General features: G+C 36.9%; 2 protein-coding genes across 2 annotated transcripts; both read left to right on the top strand.

Annotated features, from left to right (window-relative positions):
• The first annotated feature begins 3,153 nt into the window (after positions 1–3,153).
• Positions 3,154–5,240, top strand: LOC103448369 (glucan endo-1,3-beta-glucosidase 7-like). Its single transcript, XM_029088886.2, has 3 exons — positions 3,154–3,309; positions 3,511–4,797; positions 5,020–5,240. Exons 1-3 carry the CDS (start codon positions 3,240–3,242, stop codon positions 5,052–5,054), a joined length of 1,392 nt encoding a protein of 463 aa, XP_028944719.1. The 5' UTR covers positions 3,154–3,239; the 3' UTR covers positions 5,055–5,240.
• Positions 5,241–11,891: 6,651 nt separating this feature from the next.
• LOC103448367 (ethylene-responsive transcription factor 3-like) lies at positions 11,892–12,937 on the top strand. The gene is given in 1 exon segment (NM_001329002.1): positions 11,892–12,937. A coding segment is annotated over 1 exon segment (693 nt). The 5' UTR covers positions 11,892–12,050; the 3' UTR covers positions 12,744–12,937.
• Positions 12,938–22,476: the final 9,539 nt, after the last annotated feature.

The raw sequence follows: 22,476 nt of genomic DNA, 5'->3' as shown, positions 1-22,476 counted from the left end.
TCTCCCCTTTCCTAGATGAACAAGTAAACTACCATATTCCCAACTAAACCACCTACTTGTAACGTTTTCAGTAAGAAAACCAAATGTATATGTACATATCATGGGAATGGGTTGACCTCTTCGCGCGTTGTTTTCAAACTAGCACTTTTGGTTTTTCCTTTCTTAATCAATGGGGGCAGGAAAGATTTAGAGTTGCAATATACATTTCTCACCTTGGGAGAAACAGGTAGCACACTTGTACAATATCAAAAGTTTTTTGTTTTTTGTTTTTTTGGTAATGGTTAAATAATTGATTATGCGAGGTTAGCCTTTTTGTTCTGGTCTAAATGCATTTAGTGCCAATCTTCTCTCGGAGAAAAGAGAATCCTAGCAATCACCACAAAACCAAACCTACACGGCCCATTTGTAGCTTTTTCGTTCAACAATATTTCATCAGAGAACATGTTTATCCAAAAGATGTTAAGAGATTTGTGTATGCATTCCGATTTATATCTCCCTCTTTCTGTCGCTCCCAGCATGTAACCTTTGATCACGTGGTCTAGAGAAATGAGAGATGCACTCTGGGAATAGCCCACGTTTTTCGAATTAGCTTTGGGATAGCCAATCAAGCAGCAGGCAAATCACTCTTTGTTTCTGAGAGATTTAGATTCAGAGTATATCCTCAATTACTTGGGGGTAGAAGTGATTGATATGTCTGGCATAGTCGCAAATGAATGGTGACTATGAGAGACTTGTTAAGAACACAAAGGGTCAACAGAGTGGCTAGCCAGCCGCGTTCTTTATTCCTTTTCAAACCAACTAGTCGTTGTAATTGATGACTTTGTTGTTCTCCAATCTCTCAACCCTATCCATATGGGCTAGATAAGTTCATTGATTTCATTTCACACAAAGGCTATATTTAAGTAATGCGATATGTAGTACGCATGCAGATAATACATACGAAATTAAGCAGCTTCTTAGTATAATAATTGATTGTTTTAATATAAAGTAAGAAGATATTTCTAAAAGGGGCCAATATCTAATTTATTTTTATACAATTTTATACTCTAGTTGGTGCTCTTAATATATCTAGTAATTATCCCACTAAATTTGAGTTGTATAGTTTATTAACAATAATACTTGAATACCCTCTTAGGGGATGAACTCATTTCCCACTTACAAGTAACGTATTTTTGTTGTAGAAGTTTTCTAATCAGAAACATTCAATTTCTTAGTCCAAGATAATCTGTACAAATTTTTATTTGATCGAAAATCGTTTAATCACCCAAATCTTTTAAATAAATGGATGGTGAACCATTAGTATGTTACTTGGTAACAAATTTTTATTTGAATCAGAAATCGTTTAATCATCCAAATGTTTTAAATAAATGGACAGTGAACCATTAGTATGTTACTTGGTACCTACACCATCCATTTATTTGAGACACACTAAGATGACTTACAATTCCCAATTTGAATAATAATTCTTTGTAGGAATTATCTTCATATGAAAATTAAAAATTGGATGATTTTGACTATGAAATTTCTACGGTAAATGTATTTTAGTTGCAAATGGGAAATTGAGCTCATTCCCAAATAAAAGGTGCAAGTATTATCCTTATTTGATAGTGACAATACAACCTTTATTTGATTTTGAGTTACTTATTTGATTTTGTCTCTTTTCATTTCTGTCTTAAAAAATTAATATACAACTCGATTAAGATCGAATTCTCTTCTAATACATGTGATTGTGGTTTATGGTGATCAGCATTAATAAATTAGCTCAACAATCTGAACAGTATATGTTAATTATATAATACATATATACTTGGTGTACCACATTAGAAAACCTGTAAATTAGTTATTGCTACCAATTAGCAAACACTTATTTTGACAAGAAGAATCCTTAGAAATCTTCTTACATTATTTTCTTGACAAAATGTTGGACGCGATTGCCGCCGAATTATTATATTTCATCATGAGAGTGATTGATGATAGAATAAAGGTATATACATAGAGTTCCATCCATATTGCTCACTTCACAGAGATATTAATGAGTTCTAAAATTGCTGAACACTTTTATGTAAGACGGTTGTATTGCTACGTGTTACTGCTCTAGGTTGTATTATATAGATTAAAGTTTTAACACGAGTTAATTTGTAGTAGTATATGTATGATAATTCTAAATTTTGGTATATCATGGGTCCAACTCATGATAAAGTTTTGTAGAATACTACGTTCAAAGGAATGTAATGGTTGGTTTACTCACTTTATACGTTGGAATTGCAAATGACATTAATCAAACATAAGAACTCTATGTGGTGCATGAATATATGAAGTTCCAAGGCTAATTAATTGGATGGCTCATGAAATTTTCGACATCCAATTATAGTAGCGGAGCTAAGTCTTGGACTCACTGGGGTGTTTCATCCATACATACAAATAGAGGTGGCATTTCACCATTGTAGATCATCCAAAAGCAAGCATACCACTCATTTAGAGTGTTAGAGAGAGCGCATTATACTTTCTTGTATTCGTCAAGCCTTGTATTTGCCTTAGTAAGATTGTTCTTGTTGTACCGATTACTTTGATATAATGAAAGCTTGATCGATGCTCTGTGGTCGTAGGCACAAATTGTTGAATCAACTAAATTCTTATTGTCGATCTTTCTACTTTGTGTTTTTTTTTTTTCCATTTTGTAGTACCGTGAATCCTAACATTACATACTTTTGCTAACATCTTATTTATTGGGAGTAAGAAACTAGAGCCAAGCCAATGTTTAGGTAAGTTTTTCTCTCTAAGTTAGAAAGCAAGAAAATAAAGCATACAATATAAGACAAACCAACGTTCACATTTGGGACATAATTGAATTAACACTCATTTTCCCCTAAAACATCATAATACCATATCATGCTCCATGCACCAAGCAACGGACCTGGCGCATCGTGACACTGACTAGTCGGTCAACCGACGAACAACCCCTCAATGAAAAGCCAAATATTCCATCCGTCTGATCCAATCAACTGCCACGTGTACGGTCAAAACAAAAAGAAAGCAATGATTCAACCCAGAGTAGAATTATTAAAAAATCTAAACACCCAACATTAGCAAATAGCAATACGTAACAAATAACGGTCGTGTAAATATGCGCTTCCGCCCGTTGCACGGTTATACCCATTTTTTTCCATCCCCACCGCCCTGTAATATTTGGCTCTATAAATAAACCCTACAATCACACTCAACAGAACCAGAGCATCAGCATGGCCACCTTCACATTCCCTCTCTTTCTCTCTCTCCTCCTCCCACTTTTCGCTTTTGCAGCTGCTGCTGGTACGTTTATGAGATTTTCTAACATGCACCGGCTTATAGTATATACCCAGATTCTTATCTGATATGCTTGTTTATTGATTGTTCAAATGCATTGTGCATGTCGTGTTAGAGCTTGTGTACATTTTGTGCTAATTAGTTACTTAGATGTTAAATTTGAACTCATTGTATCTAATGGGTTTGTTTTTGGCTCTGCGGAAACAGGTACTGTTGGAATAAACTACGGCAGGATAGCGGACAACTTACCACCGCCCGAAAAGGTGGTGGCACTCTTCAAATCCCAAGGCATTAACAAAGTGAAGCTCTACGACACCGACGCCGCTGTCCTCACCGCCCTCGCCAACTCCGGCATTGGAGTCGTCGTCGCCCTCCCCAACGAGCTCCTCTCCTCCGCCGCCAGCGACCCCTCATTCGCCGACAAATGGGTCCAATCCAACATCTCCCAATACCACCCCAAAACCCAAATCGAAGCCATCGCCGTAGGCAACGAGGTCTTTGCCGACCCGAACAACACCACCCAATTCCTCGTCCCCGCCATTAAAAACATACAGTCTTCCCTCGTCAAGTACAACCTCAGCTCCATCAAACTCTCGTCCCCATTCGCCCTCAGTGCCCTCAATTCCTCGTACCCGCCTTCTGCCGGGGTCTTCAAACCCGACTTAATCGAACCCGTCATCAAACCGTTACTGGAATTTTTAACCCAAATGTCGTCGTATTTAATGATAAACGCGTACCCATTTTTCGCGTACGAGTCCACCTCCGATAAGATTTCTCTCGACTACGCTCTGTTCCGGACCAACCCGGGAAATCCGGACTCGGGTAACGGGCTGAAGTACTACAGTTTGCTCGAGGCCCAAATCGACGCCGTTTTCGCCGCCATGTCGGCTGTCGGATACGGCGACGTAAAGTTGGTGGTGACCGAGACCGGGTGGCCCTCCAACGGCGACGAGAACGAGATTGGCGCGGGGAAAGCCAATGCGGCGGCGTATAACGGAAACTTGGTGAAGAGAGTTTTGACGGGAGGTGGAACCCCCTTGAAGCCTAACGACCCGCTCAACGTCTATCTATTTGCTCTGTTTAACGAGGATCAGAAGACAGGGCCCACATCGGAGAGGAACTACGGTCTGTTTTATCCGGACGAAACGAAGGTTTACGATATTCCGCTTACGGTGGCTGGGCAAAGTGGGGCCCAGTCATCGCCGGCCAACGAGAACAAGGTTCAGGTCCCGGCAGCATCGCCCTCTGCGGGGAATACGTGGTGCGTGGCGAATGGGCAGGCAGGGGAGGAGAAGCTTCAGGCCGCGCTGGATTATGCTTGCGGAGAAGGAGGAGCTGACTGCCGTTCGATTCAGGAAGGGTCCACGTGTTTTAATCCTAATACGCTTGAGGCGCACGCTTCGTACGCTTTCAATAGTTTTTATCAGAAGAAAGCACGCCGGACCGGCACGTGCGATTTCGGTGGTGCTGCCTACGTTGTTGCTCAACCTCCAAGTACGTAACACACTCCCTTATTATTTCATCTCTAAATTTCTTGATTTAATTTATTCAATTTATGATTTAATTTTTAGCATACCAAATTAATGGTGTATACTAAAATTCATCCATTGTTACTCGAAAGGGTGATGGTTTTGTTTTACGAACGTTAATCTAACACAGAATCCTCAACACGAAAGTAATATGCATACTAATTTATTTTTTTTATATTGTTGGCAGGTTATGGAACGTGCGAGTTTCCAACAGGTTACTGAATGAAGAAATTAAGATGGAGTTGTTTTGGTTTGGTGAATTATTATTCGGATATTGGTTGGGACTTCACCTATTTTTTGGTGCCACCTTTATAGATTTTAGAGCAGTTTGGGCACCTATCTGATTTGTATTTGTATTTATTCATTGTCATCACTATTATTTAATGAATATAGTAATTTGGATTGGTAGTGTTTGGTTCGACTTATTTATCTGTAATTACTTGCATGTTCCTTTTCTTCTAGATTTCTCAGTCTGCATTTCCGTTGGCTTTTGTTTTTGTTGGTATTGTTACATCGTCAATTATCATTGAGTTTTTAATTTGGTTTGATGGGGGTTATGTACTTATGGTAGGCTACAAAGCCTACGTTAAAATATGTGACATAATTGTCTTATTACTTATTTAAAAAATTAAATTATTGTGAAAGAGTTAAATTAATTATCATATTTATCGACGATGTCTACATTTACTTGTTATGAAATTCAAATAGAAACGACACAAAAATACATATCGAGGAGTGAATATAGCAGCTACTAATAAATAAAGAATATATATAGGGGCTAATAGACTCGGTTGAAGTGGTCATGAAAAAAGATCTATTATATTTGGTTTGGTCTCCCTCGTATTATCTTTTCTTTAAAGCTTTGGTATGGCGGTAGGAAATCCTTTTAATCTTTTTATTTTTTAATTTTCAAAAAGAAAAAGAATTTTGAGGATCTGTTTTTTTTTTTTCTTTTAAAAGGGGAACAATTGGTGCCAAGCCACAATTATTTACCTTTTTCAAGACCTGGGAAGACTCACGGATGCATTTTAGCCTTTCACTAACCACAAGTCTGACTTCCACACTAGCAGCGGATTTCAAGGATCTTTAGGTGTGCTGAATTGGAGTAACTCGTAGAAAGGCTGCAATGTAGATTGGGCTTGGAGGGCTCGTGTAGCACTTCAGGTAATGGGCGTGAGCTTGCATACCCAAAACATTTGGGCCAACTCAGGCCTCCGCAATTAAATGTCAAGAATCCCAATTACGATTTCGGCAAATCTTGTGGGATTGAAGCGTGTCTGATTATGTTTTTGTAATTTATTACTACGGTTCAACCTTAACATATCGTGTTAATTTACACAATTTTCGTGACGCACATGTCTCAAATTTAGGACCGAATGACTAAATGAAAACTTCGTTTTGGGTGGGAACAACCTGAACTTCTCGTTCAAATGATTACAGCTAGAAAGGAACCTCTCACACCAAAGACTAGGTTAGTGCCAATCAAGTTTGAATCCTCAAATACCAAAATCAGCTTCATTCGCAAAGTTATCGAACGTGAAGTTTCCAAGAACATGAATTAGACTTATTGATTATCATATTACTATATATATAATTTGAAAAAATAACCAAAATTTGGATTCCATATAAAATTATAGTCATCCTTTTAATTTTATTATAATTAGAACCAAAAGTTGATATAAAAATACTAATATACCATTTTAACAATGAGGTAAGCAATTACGCCCACCATTGCAAAGATTAGAGCGGTAACCACAAAACCCGTTTCGGTGTTATCTGATTCCAACACCTTTTCAACTCCGCAAACAGTTGATCTACAAAAAGCACAATCCTTTTTCTATAAATCTTGCTACAAATTAGAGCCCAATTTGATTTTAACGTGTACTTATCCAATTTGATATTCAACAAAGAGAAATGGAAGAGGGAAAGAAAGGGGGAGAGCTTACTGCTTAGTGGTTACCTTGAATAAATGATATGATTGTCTTCGAAAAACAAATTGTAACGTTGCGTGAGGCTCCAACCTCTGGGTTTTGCTGGGATGGGAAGAAGATGACAAAGATTGGGATTTTTGAAAAATTTAGAAAAGTAACTGTTAATATCAGATGGAAGAATAACCAAGAGCTTAATAAAACTTCTCATAAGAAATTGGCTGAGCTTTTGAGCTTTTTGAGAAGGCTAGAATTGTCTAGGTTGCTGAAGTGAGGCTTTGAATTTCTTTGGATTTGTTTTGTAAAAAGTTTTAATCATAAGGGTGTATTAGTACTTTTATATTAGATTTTGGCTATAATTATCATAAATTTAAAAGGGTGGCTATAATTCTATATAGAGTTCTAATTTTGGTTATTTTTCCAAATTTTCCATATATATAACACATGTACAATCATTAATATCTAAACTAAACGCTGAATTATAAACTCATCGTGTTGTATCAAGGATTTGACACGTGTTTTTTTTTTAAGGTCCGCCACTTGAATAGTATAGCAATCGACGATCCGACCGTTGGATCGTTACTAAACCTTAATACGTTATAGTACGTAATTTTTTAGGATCATAGGAATTTACGGATCAAGAATCTGACGTACGGATCTTCCTGAATTGAATTTGTAAGTTCATAAAATAAAACGTTGACCGCCACTCGAATTTACAATTGGCGAAGATCCAACCGTTGGATTGTAATGAAACTTTAGTATGATATTTTGAGAAGCATATTGTGGATATTTGGAAGTTATGGATCGTAAATCTGTGATGCAGATCTTCCGGATCGAGTTACATAGGTTTGTGGACCCTACCGTCGATCTTTGACAGATGGTTGACTTTTGGTCAATGGGTCTCAAATCATTCTAGAACGTCCTTGGGGATGTGTTTTTATGTAAGTTATGTGTTCTATAGATAAGAATTCTGAGATGTGACTAAATATTTGTTCTAGGCGACGATCGTTCATGATGCCTCAATATTCGTGCTAGGGAGTTGTAACGTGGACCTCAGGTGAGTTGGTATTTTTCCTTTTTATAGTTTATATATATAAACTTTATAATTTCCACAAATGCTTTGAACTGAGTTATGCATAGCATGCCATGATTTAAAGGTGTTATATTTAAATATTGCATTATGATGAGATTTGTGATTGTGCCAAATGATCCTACGGGGGCGCAGGTAAGTTCAGATGAGTTATTATGTGATTGAAATGGTTGAATTATATGAGCATGCATATATTCATTTAGAGTTCATCATGGCTGCACCCCAGTATTAGTACTCCCGCCCGGGGTCAGGGCCAGCCTTCACGTGATTGTTCACCTCTCGCACCGCACGCTCACCTTGGATCCAAGTCTGGTGCCAGCCTATCGTACATATCACAATAGGTGGTTCCAACTCATAGGTGACCAGCGATTTATCGCACAACCTTCGCATGATCAAAGCACTTGAGAGTACATATTTATACCCAGCTTGTCGTACAGGTCACACTAAGTGACTTCGACTCATGTGCTAGCCTAGATTGATGAGCTATAGATCCAGTCGTACATGTCACGCAAGGTGACTCCGACTGGCATACTATTTTATATTAGTTGCACATCTGATTTACATCTTTTAGTGCTGAAATATTATGACATGGCATATCTCAGTTTTCGCTGGTCTTGTGCATTGGTTTTCATACCTACGTAGTAGTGATTGCATATCGACGAGGATTATTGAAAAAACTTGGTGTAGACGATTACCATCGATGGTATAATTCTCACCCTATTTTACTGTACTGTACTTATGCTCTGTCATCACATGTGAATTGGGTTCATTCCCGCCCACAGCATACTCTTGTATTTAGGTACTTTTAGGTTTAAATTTATTCACATTTTTCACATCATTGCACTTTATGGCTTCGTCACCTTCCAGGTGTCGGCCATCACAGCTCGATTCAAAGTCCTAGTTGACATCTCGGGTCGGGGTGTGTCAGTATTCAGTTGAGATTTGGAGGGATTTTAATTCTATTAATGAATCTAAGGGTATTCAATTAGAATTTTGGATGATTCTTTGGAATTCAATGTGTATTTAATCAGGATTTTGAGATAGTTTATTAAAATTCTTAGAAATCTGGGTGTATTCAATTAAGACTTTAAGGAAATTTATAACATTCCAGGTGTATTCAATTAGAATTTGATTTTCAAGAAAAAAAATTCGAATATGATTTTAAAGAAATTGAAAAAGTTGAGGAATTAGAGAGAACTTGAGAGATTTTGTAAGTATTTTAAGCATCCACAAATCTCACATTTCCCCATGAGATTTTGAGGGAATTGAATCAAAATTTTACGTGAAATCTATACAAATAAACTCCATACAAATGGGGAAAAAGACTGTAAACTAAAAGGGTGTATCCAAATGAGATTTTGAGGCATTTTAATTCTTTTAATGAATTTAGGTGTATTCAATTATGATTTTAAGTGATTCTCTGAAATTCAAATTGTATTCAATCAAGATTTTAAGATAGTGAATTAAAATCCTTAGAAATCCAGGTGTATTCAATTAGGATTTTAAAGCAGTTTATAACATTTCGGGTGTATTCAATTAAAAATTGATTTTAAAGGATTTGAAAAAGTTAAGGAATTCGAGGGAATTGGAGAGATTTCGCAGTGTATTTTAAGCATCCACAAATCTCACCTCTCCCCATGAGATTTCGAGGTAATTGAATCAAAATTTTACATAGAATATCTACAAATCAATTAAACTCCATAAAATTCCATGGATTTATAAATCTATTAAAATCTCTCAAATTCTCAATTGAATACACCCTTCTAAATCATAACTTGAATTCGTCATAGTGGGCAAAGAAACTATTTTACAAAGTAATTGTTACTTGAATTCCTCATAGTGGGCAAAGAAAAAACAAATTTACAAAGTAATTGTTACTTGAATTCGTCATACTCATAACTTGAATTCGTCATAGTGGGCAAAGAAACTATTTTACAAAGTAATTGTTACTTGAATTCCTCATAGTGGGCAAAGAAAAAACAAATTTACAAAGTAATTGTTACTTGAATTCGTCATACTAGGCAAAGAAAAAATAAATTTACAAAGTAATTGATGTGGGATCAAAATTCCATTGAAATCAATGCCACAAATAAAATTAATACATATTCTAGAAAGTGCTATACCGAAAAGCCCCCTTACTTGCAAAGCACATAACCCAGAACGCCAACAACAAAAAACGGGATATGTCAACGATTTTGTCAATCCTTTTCTGTTTGGAATGAACGGAAACCACACAGTAAATTCTTGAAAACGAAAAATGGTTGCCCTTCGATTATTCATCTCTAAATATTGGTGGTACGTGCGTAGTTACTGTTGAATCTCATTATCCCACTAAAGTGAGATCAAATTGTGGAAATCCTTGAGTGAAAGCTGCTAACTTGTTCGAGTTTTTTTCTCCGTCATCTTTGAAGGTTGAACACATAACCTTTTTTTTTTTTTACCTTATTATGTTTCCTGAAGAGGTCGCACTTGGTGCAATGGCAAGTGCTTTCGCCCATGAGCGGTAGGTCTCGGGTTCGAGACTTGGGAGCAGCCTCTCCATAAATGGGGGTAAGGCTAGCCGACATTCACCTCTCCCAGACCCTGCGTAAAGTGGGAGCCTTGTGCACTGGGTACGACATTTTTTATTATGTTTCCTGAAAAATTGAGCCATAAGCAAGATAGTTCTTAAGATTGACACAATTCCTCATTTTGATCCCTGAGATTTAGAATTGATGGAAGTGTTCCCTGAGTTTACTCACCATCAATCATTTTGATCATTTCGTGAAAAATCTCCATTTAATAAGGATCAAAATGAGAAAAATACCCTCAATTGTTATCAAATTATTTTGGGCCATTGTTTATTAAATTTTGAGGGTATATTTATCATTTTGATCTTTATTTACAAAAAATTTCACAGAATAGCCAAAATGATTGATAATAGGCAAACTCATGAATCACTTCTACTGATTTCAAATCTCAGGTACATACCAAAATGAGAAGTTATGCCGATTTTAACTAATACTGAAAAGAAATGTGAGATCTAGATGATGAGGCTAAGAATATCATGTAACTATTTGAAATGAATTGGAATGATAACTTCTTTGTACCAACAAAATTGAAACAAAATAAATAAAGTCACCACAAGGTTTTATTGTTATTCCACCCTATGAAATCATTGCCTCCTTACCTACATCCATTATTCATTGGCCCTCAACACTCAACCCCTCTCTTCATCCACCCAAACCGAAATTCCCAACCCAAAGCAGTGAATATAACTCACCAACAAAGAAAGTAAATCATATCATAAATTAATAACCAAGAAAAAGGAGATCTATTATTCTGCCCAGAGCCACAAAATTGGAATTTAAAAACAAAAAAAATGTAGGAGTGTGGATTTTGGTCATGCCACACAAGTGCTAACCTTGATAATTTAGTATAAAATTTGTGATAAATTAACGTTCAATTTAAGACTTTATTAACTTACAAATAAAGACGATTATCATTCAATCGTAATATGTAAACTTGAACACATAAAAAAACCAACAAAACAAAATTGATATTGAATTCGTGATAATTTGATGCCGAACTTAGGACACTGTTTGACTTGACTTAAAAATACAAAGAACAAAAAATAATCGTTTTGCTAAATAACATAAAACATTTTAGTTTGGAACGCGATGGAAAAGCCAAAAAGAGAAGAAACGAAAATTCATAATTTACGAAACTTGAAAAAAAAAAAATGGGAGATGAGAATGATAAAGGAAGAAGCAAAGAAATGAGTTCGGTCGGTTTGGGTGGGGCAACAGAAGCTACACCAATCGAGAAAGGAAGGAACAAAGAAACCAAAGAAAAAGAAACAACCAAAATACCCTATTTCTTTTCTTTGACCCGAAAAAAAGTTCAAAGTTCAAAAAAAAAAAGCCAATTTTATCCCAGCCAGAAACCCCAAAAAATAAATAAAAAAATAATCCCAGAAACCAAAAACCAAAAAAATCATTATTATTTATATATTTTTTGTGTAGAAGGGAAGGTGGTGCTGGTGCCATCCAGTTCTTCTCCCACCCATCCCTCTAAGCAAACCTTCCCCCATATCTCTCTCTCTCTCTCTCTTCTCTTCCTATCTCTGCAAAACCCATCTTTCAATTTTCCCAATCCAAATATCTCAAACACCCAATTCTTTCTATGACCATCAGACTCTAAAAAGCCCGATTCTTGGCCATGAGGAGGGGAAGAGGAGCCGCTACGAGACCCGCAGCGCCGCCGGCCGAACCCACCGGATCCAGACCCTGTATTGGAAAAGAGGTCCGGTACCGAGGGGTTCGGAAAAGACCGTGGGGCCGGTTTGCTGCCGAGATCCGTGACCCGTGGAAGAAGACCCGGGTCTGGCTCGGCACCTTCGACTCAGCTGAAGACGCCGCCCGAGCCTACGATGCCGCCGCTCGCATCCTTCGCGGCCCCAAGGCCAAGACCAACTTCCAGATCTCATGTGCTTACCCTACCTTTTACAACAACCCTACCGACCCGGCTATCGAGGCTAAGCTTTTTGGGTCGGGTTACGGGTTTCAGGACCATCCGGCTGTAGATCCGCAGAGACCCGCATCCAGCAGCCTGAGCTCCACCGTGGAGTCGTTCAGTGGGCCCCGCCCGCCGCTTCAATCGACGACGGTCGCTGCCGAGTTGACGCGGCGGAAACGACAGCCGAGGACGCCGCCCGTGGTTCCCGAGGACTGCCACAGCGACTGCGACTCGTCTTCATCGGTAGTAGAAGACGACGGGGATTTCGTCGCGTCGTCGTCGTTTCGCAAGGCCCCGCTGCCCTTCGATCTAAATTTCCCACCGTTGGATGTGGATGGGGAGATGGGCGGTGGGGTGGACGGTCAGGATCTTCGATGTACGGCTCTATGCCTCTGATTGTTCGTTGTTATTTTAATGCCGTTGATCGTTTGATGAAGCATGATGATCGATGATTCGATTTTTTCACTTCTAAAATTCTAAATTTTCTCCTTTTATTTTTGTTGTACGATAACAAGCATGGTGTTTGATGAGAATTACTTTTTTAATTTTCTCATTTTATAAACCAAAAAAAAAAAAAAAAATTATGAGAATCTTGTTTTTATGTAACCCTCATTAGGATTTGTGCACGACTATTGTTCTGGGTTTTTTAATATATTACAAAGCGATATTACTAATCTAAGTTACAGAGTTTCAATCCGGAACGCGACGTTTGATCTGGGTTTCTTGAGTCTTACCAAGCTGTTGATATTGTTGTAGAAAAGATTTAATGTATGATTGAGTTGCTAATTTTGTAGTTTGTTTGTCTAGTTTTGATTGCATTGTCTACGTTTAGAAAGGGGTAGGCAAAGAGAAGGCAAAGTACGTTTGGTATGCGTGATGTGTCACCATTTCTATACAAACCTCATTTCCTCATAACCTTTTTTTGTTTTGTTTTGTTTATAATGGAGTAAAATGAATCATTGGCCTAACTCAGTTTTCCATATGGATGTGATTTTGTGTGATATTTGAAGCAATAGTCTCTTAACTTTAGCTCAATTGAAGTTTTCGTTCCTGAACTAAAAGTTTGTGAGTGTTGGTTCCTAACTTGTAATACCACGGAGCAATAGTTCTTTTAGTTAACTATGTTAGAATTTTCATTTATTTTTTTGCCCCCCTTAAACTTTATTTTGAATGCAAGTTTTAACGGAGTTATTATTGCTTCACATTATAACAAGTTTAGGAATCAAAACTCATGAATTTTTAGTCTAGAAGCTCCAATTGAGCCAAAGTTCAGGATCATTGCTTTAATTTTCTCGATTTTGTTCATTGAGAAGAAATTAATCTTCGGTTCAATTATGTCATAAATGTGAAAATTTGGGGCTCATTTTAAGCAGGAGGAGCATTCTCTTTCCTCCTAATCTTTGTCATTAATTCCCTTTTTACTTGAACCGTTACGATTAAGATATGTCAACATTTTATATTGATTTTTAATAGAGAGAAAAAAACAAAAAACAAAGTGTGGGTGGAGAGAAAGGAAACGGATGAGAATAGATGAGGAAATAATCATACTCCATTTAACCTTGCGTTGAATGCATCTTCATGTTGACATGTCTTGGAGTGTAAAGCAAAACCCATTATTCATGTTATAGTTTACTCAAAATTTTCACTTGGGCACTATATATTGACACTTTAAAAATATCATTATGCATTTGTTCTTCAATAATTTTGTAAATTCTCTTTTATAAAATGTGAAGGGGCAAGCAATAGCAGCTCCCTTCTCACGTATGTTAATATAAGATTTTTTTTTTTTTTTTTACATTTTAGTCCGAATAGATTAATTTGTTTTCACTTTAGTTCAATCCGTCAATTTGGCAGATTTTTTTTATCCAATTTTAATCTTCCCATTATAAAACCCAAGCTAAAAGGAATTTAACCTCATTTGACAGACTGGACTAACAATGCTAACATAATGAAACTACAAACACAATAGTACAACAGAAAAACTAGGAGGATGATGATGATGATGGTAGAAACTTGAGTAAATTAGAAGGAAAGGATGATGGTACAAACTTGAGTAAACTTGGAGGGTTATTAGTGCAGTTCAGCATGTTGCTTAGTAAGAGGGCAAGGCATGGAAAAGGGGTCAACAAAATTGCACGGCAGTCACTCAAAATTAGTGGAGGCTATCTTTGAACTTGGACTTTTACAAATTCAAAGACCTTTGAACTTGGACTTTGAATTTTTCATACGCAAATAGTAAGAGGAAAGGAAAGGACCTTATTTATGCCTATGCCCCTAAAACTCAATCATCCTCTCGTTTTGCTCCATGGAACTCAAAATGTATCCATAATATTTGAAACTTAATTTTAGTTACACTTGGTCCATATGCCATTCAATTTTGTTAAAATTTTCGTTTGGTTTGCTGACATGGCATGTATGTGACCTACACATCCATTGAAATAACGCCATGTGGAAAAAGAAAATAAATCAATTTATAAATCCAAGAACTGAAGAAAGTAAGATTGTAAACCCGAAGGCTTTATTTGGTGAACTGGATAAGATAAGTTGTGATAAATTAAAATATTGAGTCTAGTTCGTTGTTTGTTGTATTAAAATGTAAGTAGACAAGACTGGATATGATAGGTTATGAATTCACAATAGAATATGTTATCTAGCCTAATCCAATCATATCCCCAAAACTCAATCTCATTAATCACACCAAACGAAACCTAAAGCCTCGCCCTTCCCCCAAACACCAGCACAATCCCTTCCCAAATCCCTCATGCCGCTGACCCACCCTTACCCCCACTCCCGCCGTCCCAACCCAGGCCTCCCATCCATACCCGCCTCAGATGTGATTCCGACAAAGGAGGGAGATGCAGATGAGTGGAGTGGGCCGAGGGTTGGTTTGCTGGCTTTCCATTTTTTTTTCTGTTTAAGTATTTTTAACATCAATAATGCTATTCTTACCATATTTTTGTACCATAATTATATACCCCTTAGGTGACATCTGATGTGGACAATCACATCATCTAAATTAATTAGCATTTAATTTCAAAATGTTAATCAATAATTAATAAAAAGATTGTTAATTAAATGATGATTGTGGTATACTAGGAGTCTCATTCTTTCACATAAGATTATTTAAGTGTTTTAATTAATAAAAAGATTGAAATTAAATGATGTAGTTTGTCCAACTTATCTGCCACCTAATATGGTAAATAAATATAGTATAAAATTGTGATAAGAATAACATTACTCTTTTAACGTTTTCAAAGTGTTACACGTTTTTTTTATTAAATGTGGCGATGACATGGTTAACATGTCAGCCAAACAATGGGCCTTATATTTGTCACAGAACGTTTAACGGAAGTGATGGAATAAGACAAAGTGAGGCAAGGTTAACTTTCACATAAGTGACACATTTTGAAATTTATAGGGCAACGTGAGAGGAAGATTGAGTTCCGTAAGCTTAAATAAGCCATATTTGGAGGTTGTAGGCATGTAGCTGAAGAGAGGGGATTGTGATGTTTCAGCTTGCTTTAGCTTCAAAGAGAGAGTTCCATGAATATAGGCTTGTTTTTGCATAGAGAGATGGCACCGCCCTTCCCTGCACTTTCAAATTGGACTTAGGTTAGAGATTTTTTAATGTAATTGGAACACAAAAACGATATACCAAGTGCTATAATATACGTGAAAGGACATTAAAAGATAAAGAAGTTATTTTCACTTACTTTTTTACTTTTTTGACATCAAATTGACTAAATCAAATAAAAGACGGTCAAAATTAAACAGGAGTGCATGTTTAAGAAACTACAAAATGGTTGTACTTATCATTTTCTCAAAAAATATGTTCTTCACTTCAAGTTGTATTATTACATGACTGGTGTGATATGTTGAACGTCAACTTAATTTTGCTTTGGATGCAGGCACAAGGCCATCCATCTCAGTCTGGGTAATGTAGATTTCGTGGGTAGTGCAGTCAGCGATTGGGGAATAGATATGCAAATTAGCAATAGAATACAAGCAGTAGCAAACAATGGGTTCGTTTGGACGTACTTTTAAAATAATTGAAAGCGTTTTGGTGAAAATGTTTTTTAAACCAATCTTTAATAAAAATGCAAATAAATCCAGGAAAAATACTTAAAGTGCTTCTTAGAAGAAGCACATAACTGGTGCTTTTTGCATAAAGCACTTAAAGTGCTTTTGGAACCCAAAAATATTTTCTCTAAAAGCTCTTTTAGCCATTTTAAAAGCACATCCAAACGAGCCCAATGTTTATTGCGGGCTGTGCATAAACTTTGGGCCTCTCGCCGCTCTCGGTCTAGCGTTTCTTGTGCATTTTTCTTTTATTTTTTTATTGTTTTTTTATTCTAGCGAGGTCAAGAAAAGAAGAATTGAGCTTGGAATTTCGAGTGCATGACTTAAATGTTTTTAACGAATTGAACTGTAAATTTATTGCTTTTATTTGTTGATTTAGCTTAATATGTTTTTTCTTTTGATAATCGGGTTGTAGGTTAAAACGATTCATTAACCCTAAAAAAAGGAAGTAGAAAGGGTTTGGATTTGCAAATCAACGCAATTCAAATCACAACAAGACGAAAAGTTTTTAAACCTATGTTAAGGACTGGAAATGGCTGGAGGACCTCGAATTTTGTCAGAAACAATCAGATTTCATAAACGGCGCACTCCCCCATCTTTGCCTCGCTGTAGCTTTGTCACTTGATTTGAGTTATGGGTTTTGTAGTTGGGGCCGAAGTGAGTTGATTGGTGGTGGTGGATGACGTCGATTGAATAGGAACGACGAAATCGCCGTCAAAGAAGCTCGGGAAAATTGGAACTTTGCTCTGCCACGACAGGTGGCCAAACGAAATGATGCTAGGGTGGAAAAGGAAGCTAGGGTGGGGTCGAGACGTTGGTGGCGGTCATGATTATGAAGATTGAAGCAGTAGCTTTAATGGAGAAAATTAACAAACGCAGACTTGCAAAGAAGAAGAGAGAGAGAGAGAGAGAAAAGCTTTCTTGTATTACTTGAGTGTCAAGTTACATTACTCACACCTTTGCTATAGTTCTTTATATGATTACATTGCTTAATGCATAAGCTAGTATTCTAACAACATATTCTAACAACCAACATATTCTAACAACCTTATAACTTCCCTTGGATCTTGTGACCCTTGTCATCATCTAGACCCTTAAATTCCCTTCACTTGGATTCTTATCTTTGTGTTTGTTTACACTCTTACATCCCCTCTCAATCGCATGCATGAGTGAACTAAGCATGAGATTGCTATAATGCTGCTGGAATAAGGCTACAGATAAACCCTTTGTGAGTATATCAGCAAATTGTTCTCCAGATGAAATATGTTGCACTTGAAGATCTTCTCTTGTAACTCTCTCACAAACAAAGTGATAGTCAATCTCGATATGTTTAGACTTTGCATGAAACACATGATTGGCTGATAGAGATATAGCTGAGATGTTGTCACAGTAAATCATTGGTGCTTGATAAAAAGGAATGTGTAAGTCATAAAATAATTGTCTTATCCAAGCTATTCCAGCTGCTATGATTGCTAGAGCCTGATACTCAGCTTCTGTGGATGACCTCAGCACAGTGTGCCGTTTCTTCGATGCCCAAGATATAGGATTGGACCCTAGAAAGATCACAAACCCTGAGGTAGATCTTCTATCATTTGGATCCCCAGCCAAGTCTGCATCACTATAAGATTGAAGATGTATGAGCCCTGGTGTAAAGCGAATTCCATAATTTGATGTACCCTTAAGATACCTGAGAATCCTTTTGACTGCAATGACATAGGACTCCATAGGATTATGCATGAATTGGCATGCTTGATTCACAGAGAATGCTATATCCAGCCTTGTAAATGTGAGATACTGAATAGCTTTAACCACACTTTTGTATTGATCAAGGCTATGATATGGCAGACATGAAGTATCACAAGGTTTGCAATCCTGCAAATTTACTTTGTTAACCAACTCACTGATATATTTAGACTGGGAAACAAATAACCCTTCATCTATGTGACTAATCTGCAGCCCCAGAAAATAATGCAGATACCTAAATCCTTCATCTCAAACTCTGTAGTAAGTTCTTCGATGACTTGAGAAATCAACTTAGATGAGATTCCAGTTAAGATAACATCATCAACATAGAGCAGTAATACTACAATGCCTTGGTTAGAATGTTGAACAAATAAAGATGGATCAGCTGTGAAGGTTTGAATCCCAGGGCAGGTAGAAAACTGGTGAATCTGTCATTCCAAGCTCTTAGAGCTTGTTTAAGCAGATAGAGTGATTTGTGAAGCTTGCAGACATAAGTGGATGGATGTTGTGTGCTTTGAAATCCTAGAGGTTGCTCCATATACACTTCTTCTTGTAAAAATCCATGTAAGAAGGCATTTTTTTTACATCTAATTGCCTTAGTTGCCATTTGAACTGAGCTGCTAAAGCAAAAATGAGTCTGATAGTTGTAGGCTTAACTACATGACTAAATGTTTCTCCATAGTATACACATTCCTCCTAACTATAGCCCTTTGCTACAAGCCTTGCCTTATACCTTGCCACAATACCATATGCATTCTTTTTAATTCTATACACCCATTTACACCCAACCAGGTTTTTACCACTTGGAAGTGGAACAATAGACCATGTATTTTGAGAATGCAATGCATCTATCTCTTCCTGCATTGCATTTTTCCATTTTAGTGCCTTAGAAGCAACTTTGAATGTTTTAGGCTTTGAGATAACTGACTGAGAACTAACACTGGCAGATAAAGCTCTCATTTTGATAATACCATTCTTGGATCTTGTTACCATAGGATGCACATTCATGGGTATTGGAAAAGCCATATGAAGTTGTTCATGTTGGAAATCAGGATCCACAGGGACTGGATGCTGTGTAGGTGTATTCTCTGGTATCTCAGGATGAAATGAATGATTGGAAATAGGACTTGATGATGAATGATTGAAAAGTGGGTTAGTAGATGCATGTGTTTCCAAGGAATCTGAGGCTCGAGATGCAGACAAAGAATCTGAGTCACTAGATGCAGCCAATGAATCTAAGGCACTAGATGCATTTGTAGTTATGGAATATGTGATATTTGATAGAGATACATGACAATGAAGTGGTGATGTGACTCGATTTGTTAATGTAATGCATGGCAGAGATGGACAAGAGTACAATGAAGGAGAAGTGATTGTATATTGGGAAGGTTTGATAGAACTTGAAAACTGTTTGTATGGAAAAACTGATTCATCAAATAAGACATGTCTAGATATGTATAACTTATTTTGATCAATGTCTAAAGATATGAAGCCTTTGTAATTCCTTGCATAACCCAGAAAGACACATGTTGTTGTTTTTGTTGTAACTTACTAGTGTTATATGGTTTTAGGAGAGGAAAACAAGCACAACCAAAGATTTTGAGATGATTAATACTGGAAATTTGACCATATAACAGTTGATAAGGAGAGTGCATTTTCAAAGTTTCACATGGCATTTTATTGATTAGATATGTTGCGGTAGCACAAGCATGAAACCAAAAAAGATTAGGTAATTTTGCAGTTTGAAGTAAGGTAATTGCAGTCTCTACAATGTGCCTATGCTTTCTCTCAGCTAAACCATTTTGTTCACAGGTGTATGGACAAGATTTTTGATGAATAATACCATTTTGAGCTAGAAAAAGTTGAAATTGAGAATTGGAATACTCTCCACCTCCATCACTTTGTAAAACTTTTACTTTGGCAGAGAACTGAGTACACAAAAAAACATGAAATTTGACAAATAGAGCAAACACTTCTGATTTATTATTCAATGGGAGAATCTATGTAAATCTTGTACATTCATCTATGAAGGTTACATAGTATCAAAAACCTTCATATGACAATAGAGGGCAGGTCCCCATACATCACTATGTATGACATCTAGTGGATGTATAAACTTGGTTGTAGGAAAAACAAAAGGTAACTTGGTGAATTTTCCTTCTAGACATGATGTACCAACTGATTTACATGTGTCAAAAGATGCACAGACTTTATTTTGATGAAGCATTGTAGAGGTGATTGCATTAGATGGATGTCCTAGCCTTTGATGCCATAAACTTGTGCTAACATGTCGTGCAATGAAGCATTTTTATGATTGGGATGATGCAGATGATGGCTTCTGATTAATATGGAAATGTATAAGGTAATAGCCAGCCCTACACAGCCCCTTGAGTATGATTGTCCCTATGAATTTGTCCTGAACCCAAAAAGAAACATCATCACATATGAACATACATCTACTATCCTTACATAGCTGATAAACTGATAATAGATGCTGAGGTATTTTTGGAACATGTAACACATTCTTCAATGCAAGACTGAGTAGAAATGTGTAATTTGGAAGTTCCATTGTGAGAAATTTGCAAACCTTCACCACTTGCTGTGGTTATTGCGTCACTTCCTTGATATGGATTCACTAGTTCCAAGTTGGCTAGTTCAGAAGTCATGTGTGAGGTTGCACTAGTATCTACAACCCAAAACTATTATATAGGTGCAGATGGTTGATGATTGACATGCATTGCTGAAAGATTCGAGGGTGGTGACTTGCCTTGATAGGCAAAATTGCCTCTGTGATAGCACTGAATAACTGAATGACCAAATTTCCAGCAAATTTGGCATTGAATCGGAGGATGAGAACCTATGACTGGTGTATTATGTCTCTGGAAGCAATCAACTGCAACATGCCCTTTTTTGTTGCAAATTTGGCATGTGGGAATTGTATAAGGATGATCTTGATAATAAGCTTGAAATGGTCGTGGAGTACCAAGAATTCCAGGACTTGCATTTGGTGGAGGATTATAAGGCTTTGGTCTAAAGTAATATGATCTGTTTCTTTCTTTGCCTCTGAAGTTATTGCATTTGTAACCGCCATTACTTGAGAAACCTTGATAATGACCACCATTGTTGTGAAATTGACTGACATTATTGTTGTAATGACCACCATTGTTGTGAAATTGAACATTATTGTTGTAATGACCACCATTGTTGTGAAATTGACCAGAAGGTAACCCATTACCATTGCTCTTATAGTCTTGATCATTGATTCCAGAGCTTGAACCAATTTCAACAGAATGCGAGGAATTTTGATCAAGAACCAAAGCTTTCCCTTTGTTGATTGCAGTACCAGCCACCATTACAGACCCAAAAGATGTTAAAGACTCAAAGTATTGACCAATTGTAGTCTATTCTGCCAACAATTGAGACCTGAAATCCTTAAATGAAATACTATTCTCTCTTCTTCGTATGACACATCTAAAGGTATTGAATTCTGCAGGAAGACCTTTCAGGGCAAGAATGATTATATCATCATCATCAAAGTGAACCCTTGCAGCTGCAATATGATCCCTTGCATCCTTGATCTTTTGTAGATATACAGAAATAGATTCAGACCATTTCTTGATGTTTTGGAGTTCAGTTTTCATCTAAAAGATTGTAGCTTTTATAATTGTTGAAAATCTTTCAGCAAGATTAACCCACATTTCATGAGAACTTCGGCTCCTAATGATGCAGGACATTGCAGTTGTAGGCAATGTTGCAATGATTAATTGTATAAGGGCACGATTGTGCATCTTCCAAATGAGGTAGTCATCTTTTTTAATCCCTTCACTTGTAGAATCATCATCAAACCATGGAGGACATTTTCTTGATCCGTCCACAAACCCCATAATGTCATGACTTTTGAAGAGGAGTGTGATCTGAAAACTCCATGTGAGGTAGTTAGAATCATCGAGTTTGACTGTAACAGATGTAGAGATGGTGGAAATAAGACTGGTGATCGGAGACTGAATAATCTTGAGCTGATCAGCAGTAACCATTGTTGATGCCGTGTAGAATTCTTTCATTATGACAATTTATTGAACAGTTGATATGCAAAAAAGAAGAGCAATTTCTTAAAGCTCTATGGAGATCGAAAGAAGCCAATTGTTTTGTTTATCACATAACAAATTGCAAACTAGAGGGTAAATAAGAGAAAGAAATGCTTTGATGCGGAAGCGCTAGATTGATGCTTGGCTCTGATACCATGTGAAGATTGAAGCAGTAGCTTCAATGGAGAAAATTAACAAATGCATACTTGCAGAGAAGAAGA

The sequence above is a fragment of the Malus domestica genome, chromosome 11, assembly GCF_042453785.1.
Source record: "Malus domestica chromosome 11, GDT2T_hap1".
Classification (NCBI taxonomy): Eukaryota; Viridiplantae; Streptophyta; class Magnoliopsida; order Rosales; family Rosaceae; genus Malus; species Malus domestica.
Note: the sequence above shows the minus strand (reverse complement) of the source record. Positions and strands in the feature narration are given on the sequence as shown.

Excerpts from the sequence above, each read along its gene's own strand:
- LOC103448369 (XM_029088886.2), top strand. The coding sequence starts at position 3,240 with ATGGCCACCTTCACATTCCCTCTCTTTCTCTCTCTCCTCCTCCCACTT. Across the intron at positions 3,310-3,510 it reads CGCTTTTGCAGCTGCTGCTG|GTACTGTTGGAATAAACTAC; the intron begins GTACGTTTATGA and ends CTGCGGAAACAG. Across the intron at positions 4,798-5,019 it reads CGTTGTTGCTCAACCTCCAA|GTTATGGAACGTGCGAGTTT; the intron begins GTACGTAACACA and ends TATTGTTGGCAG.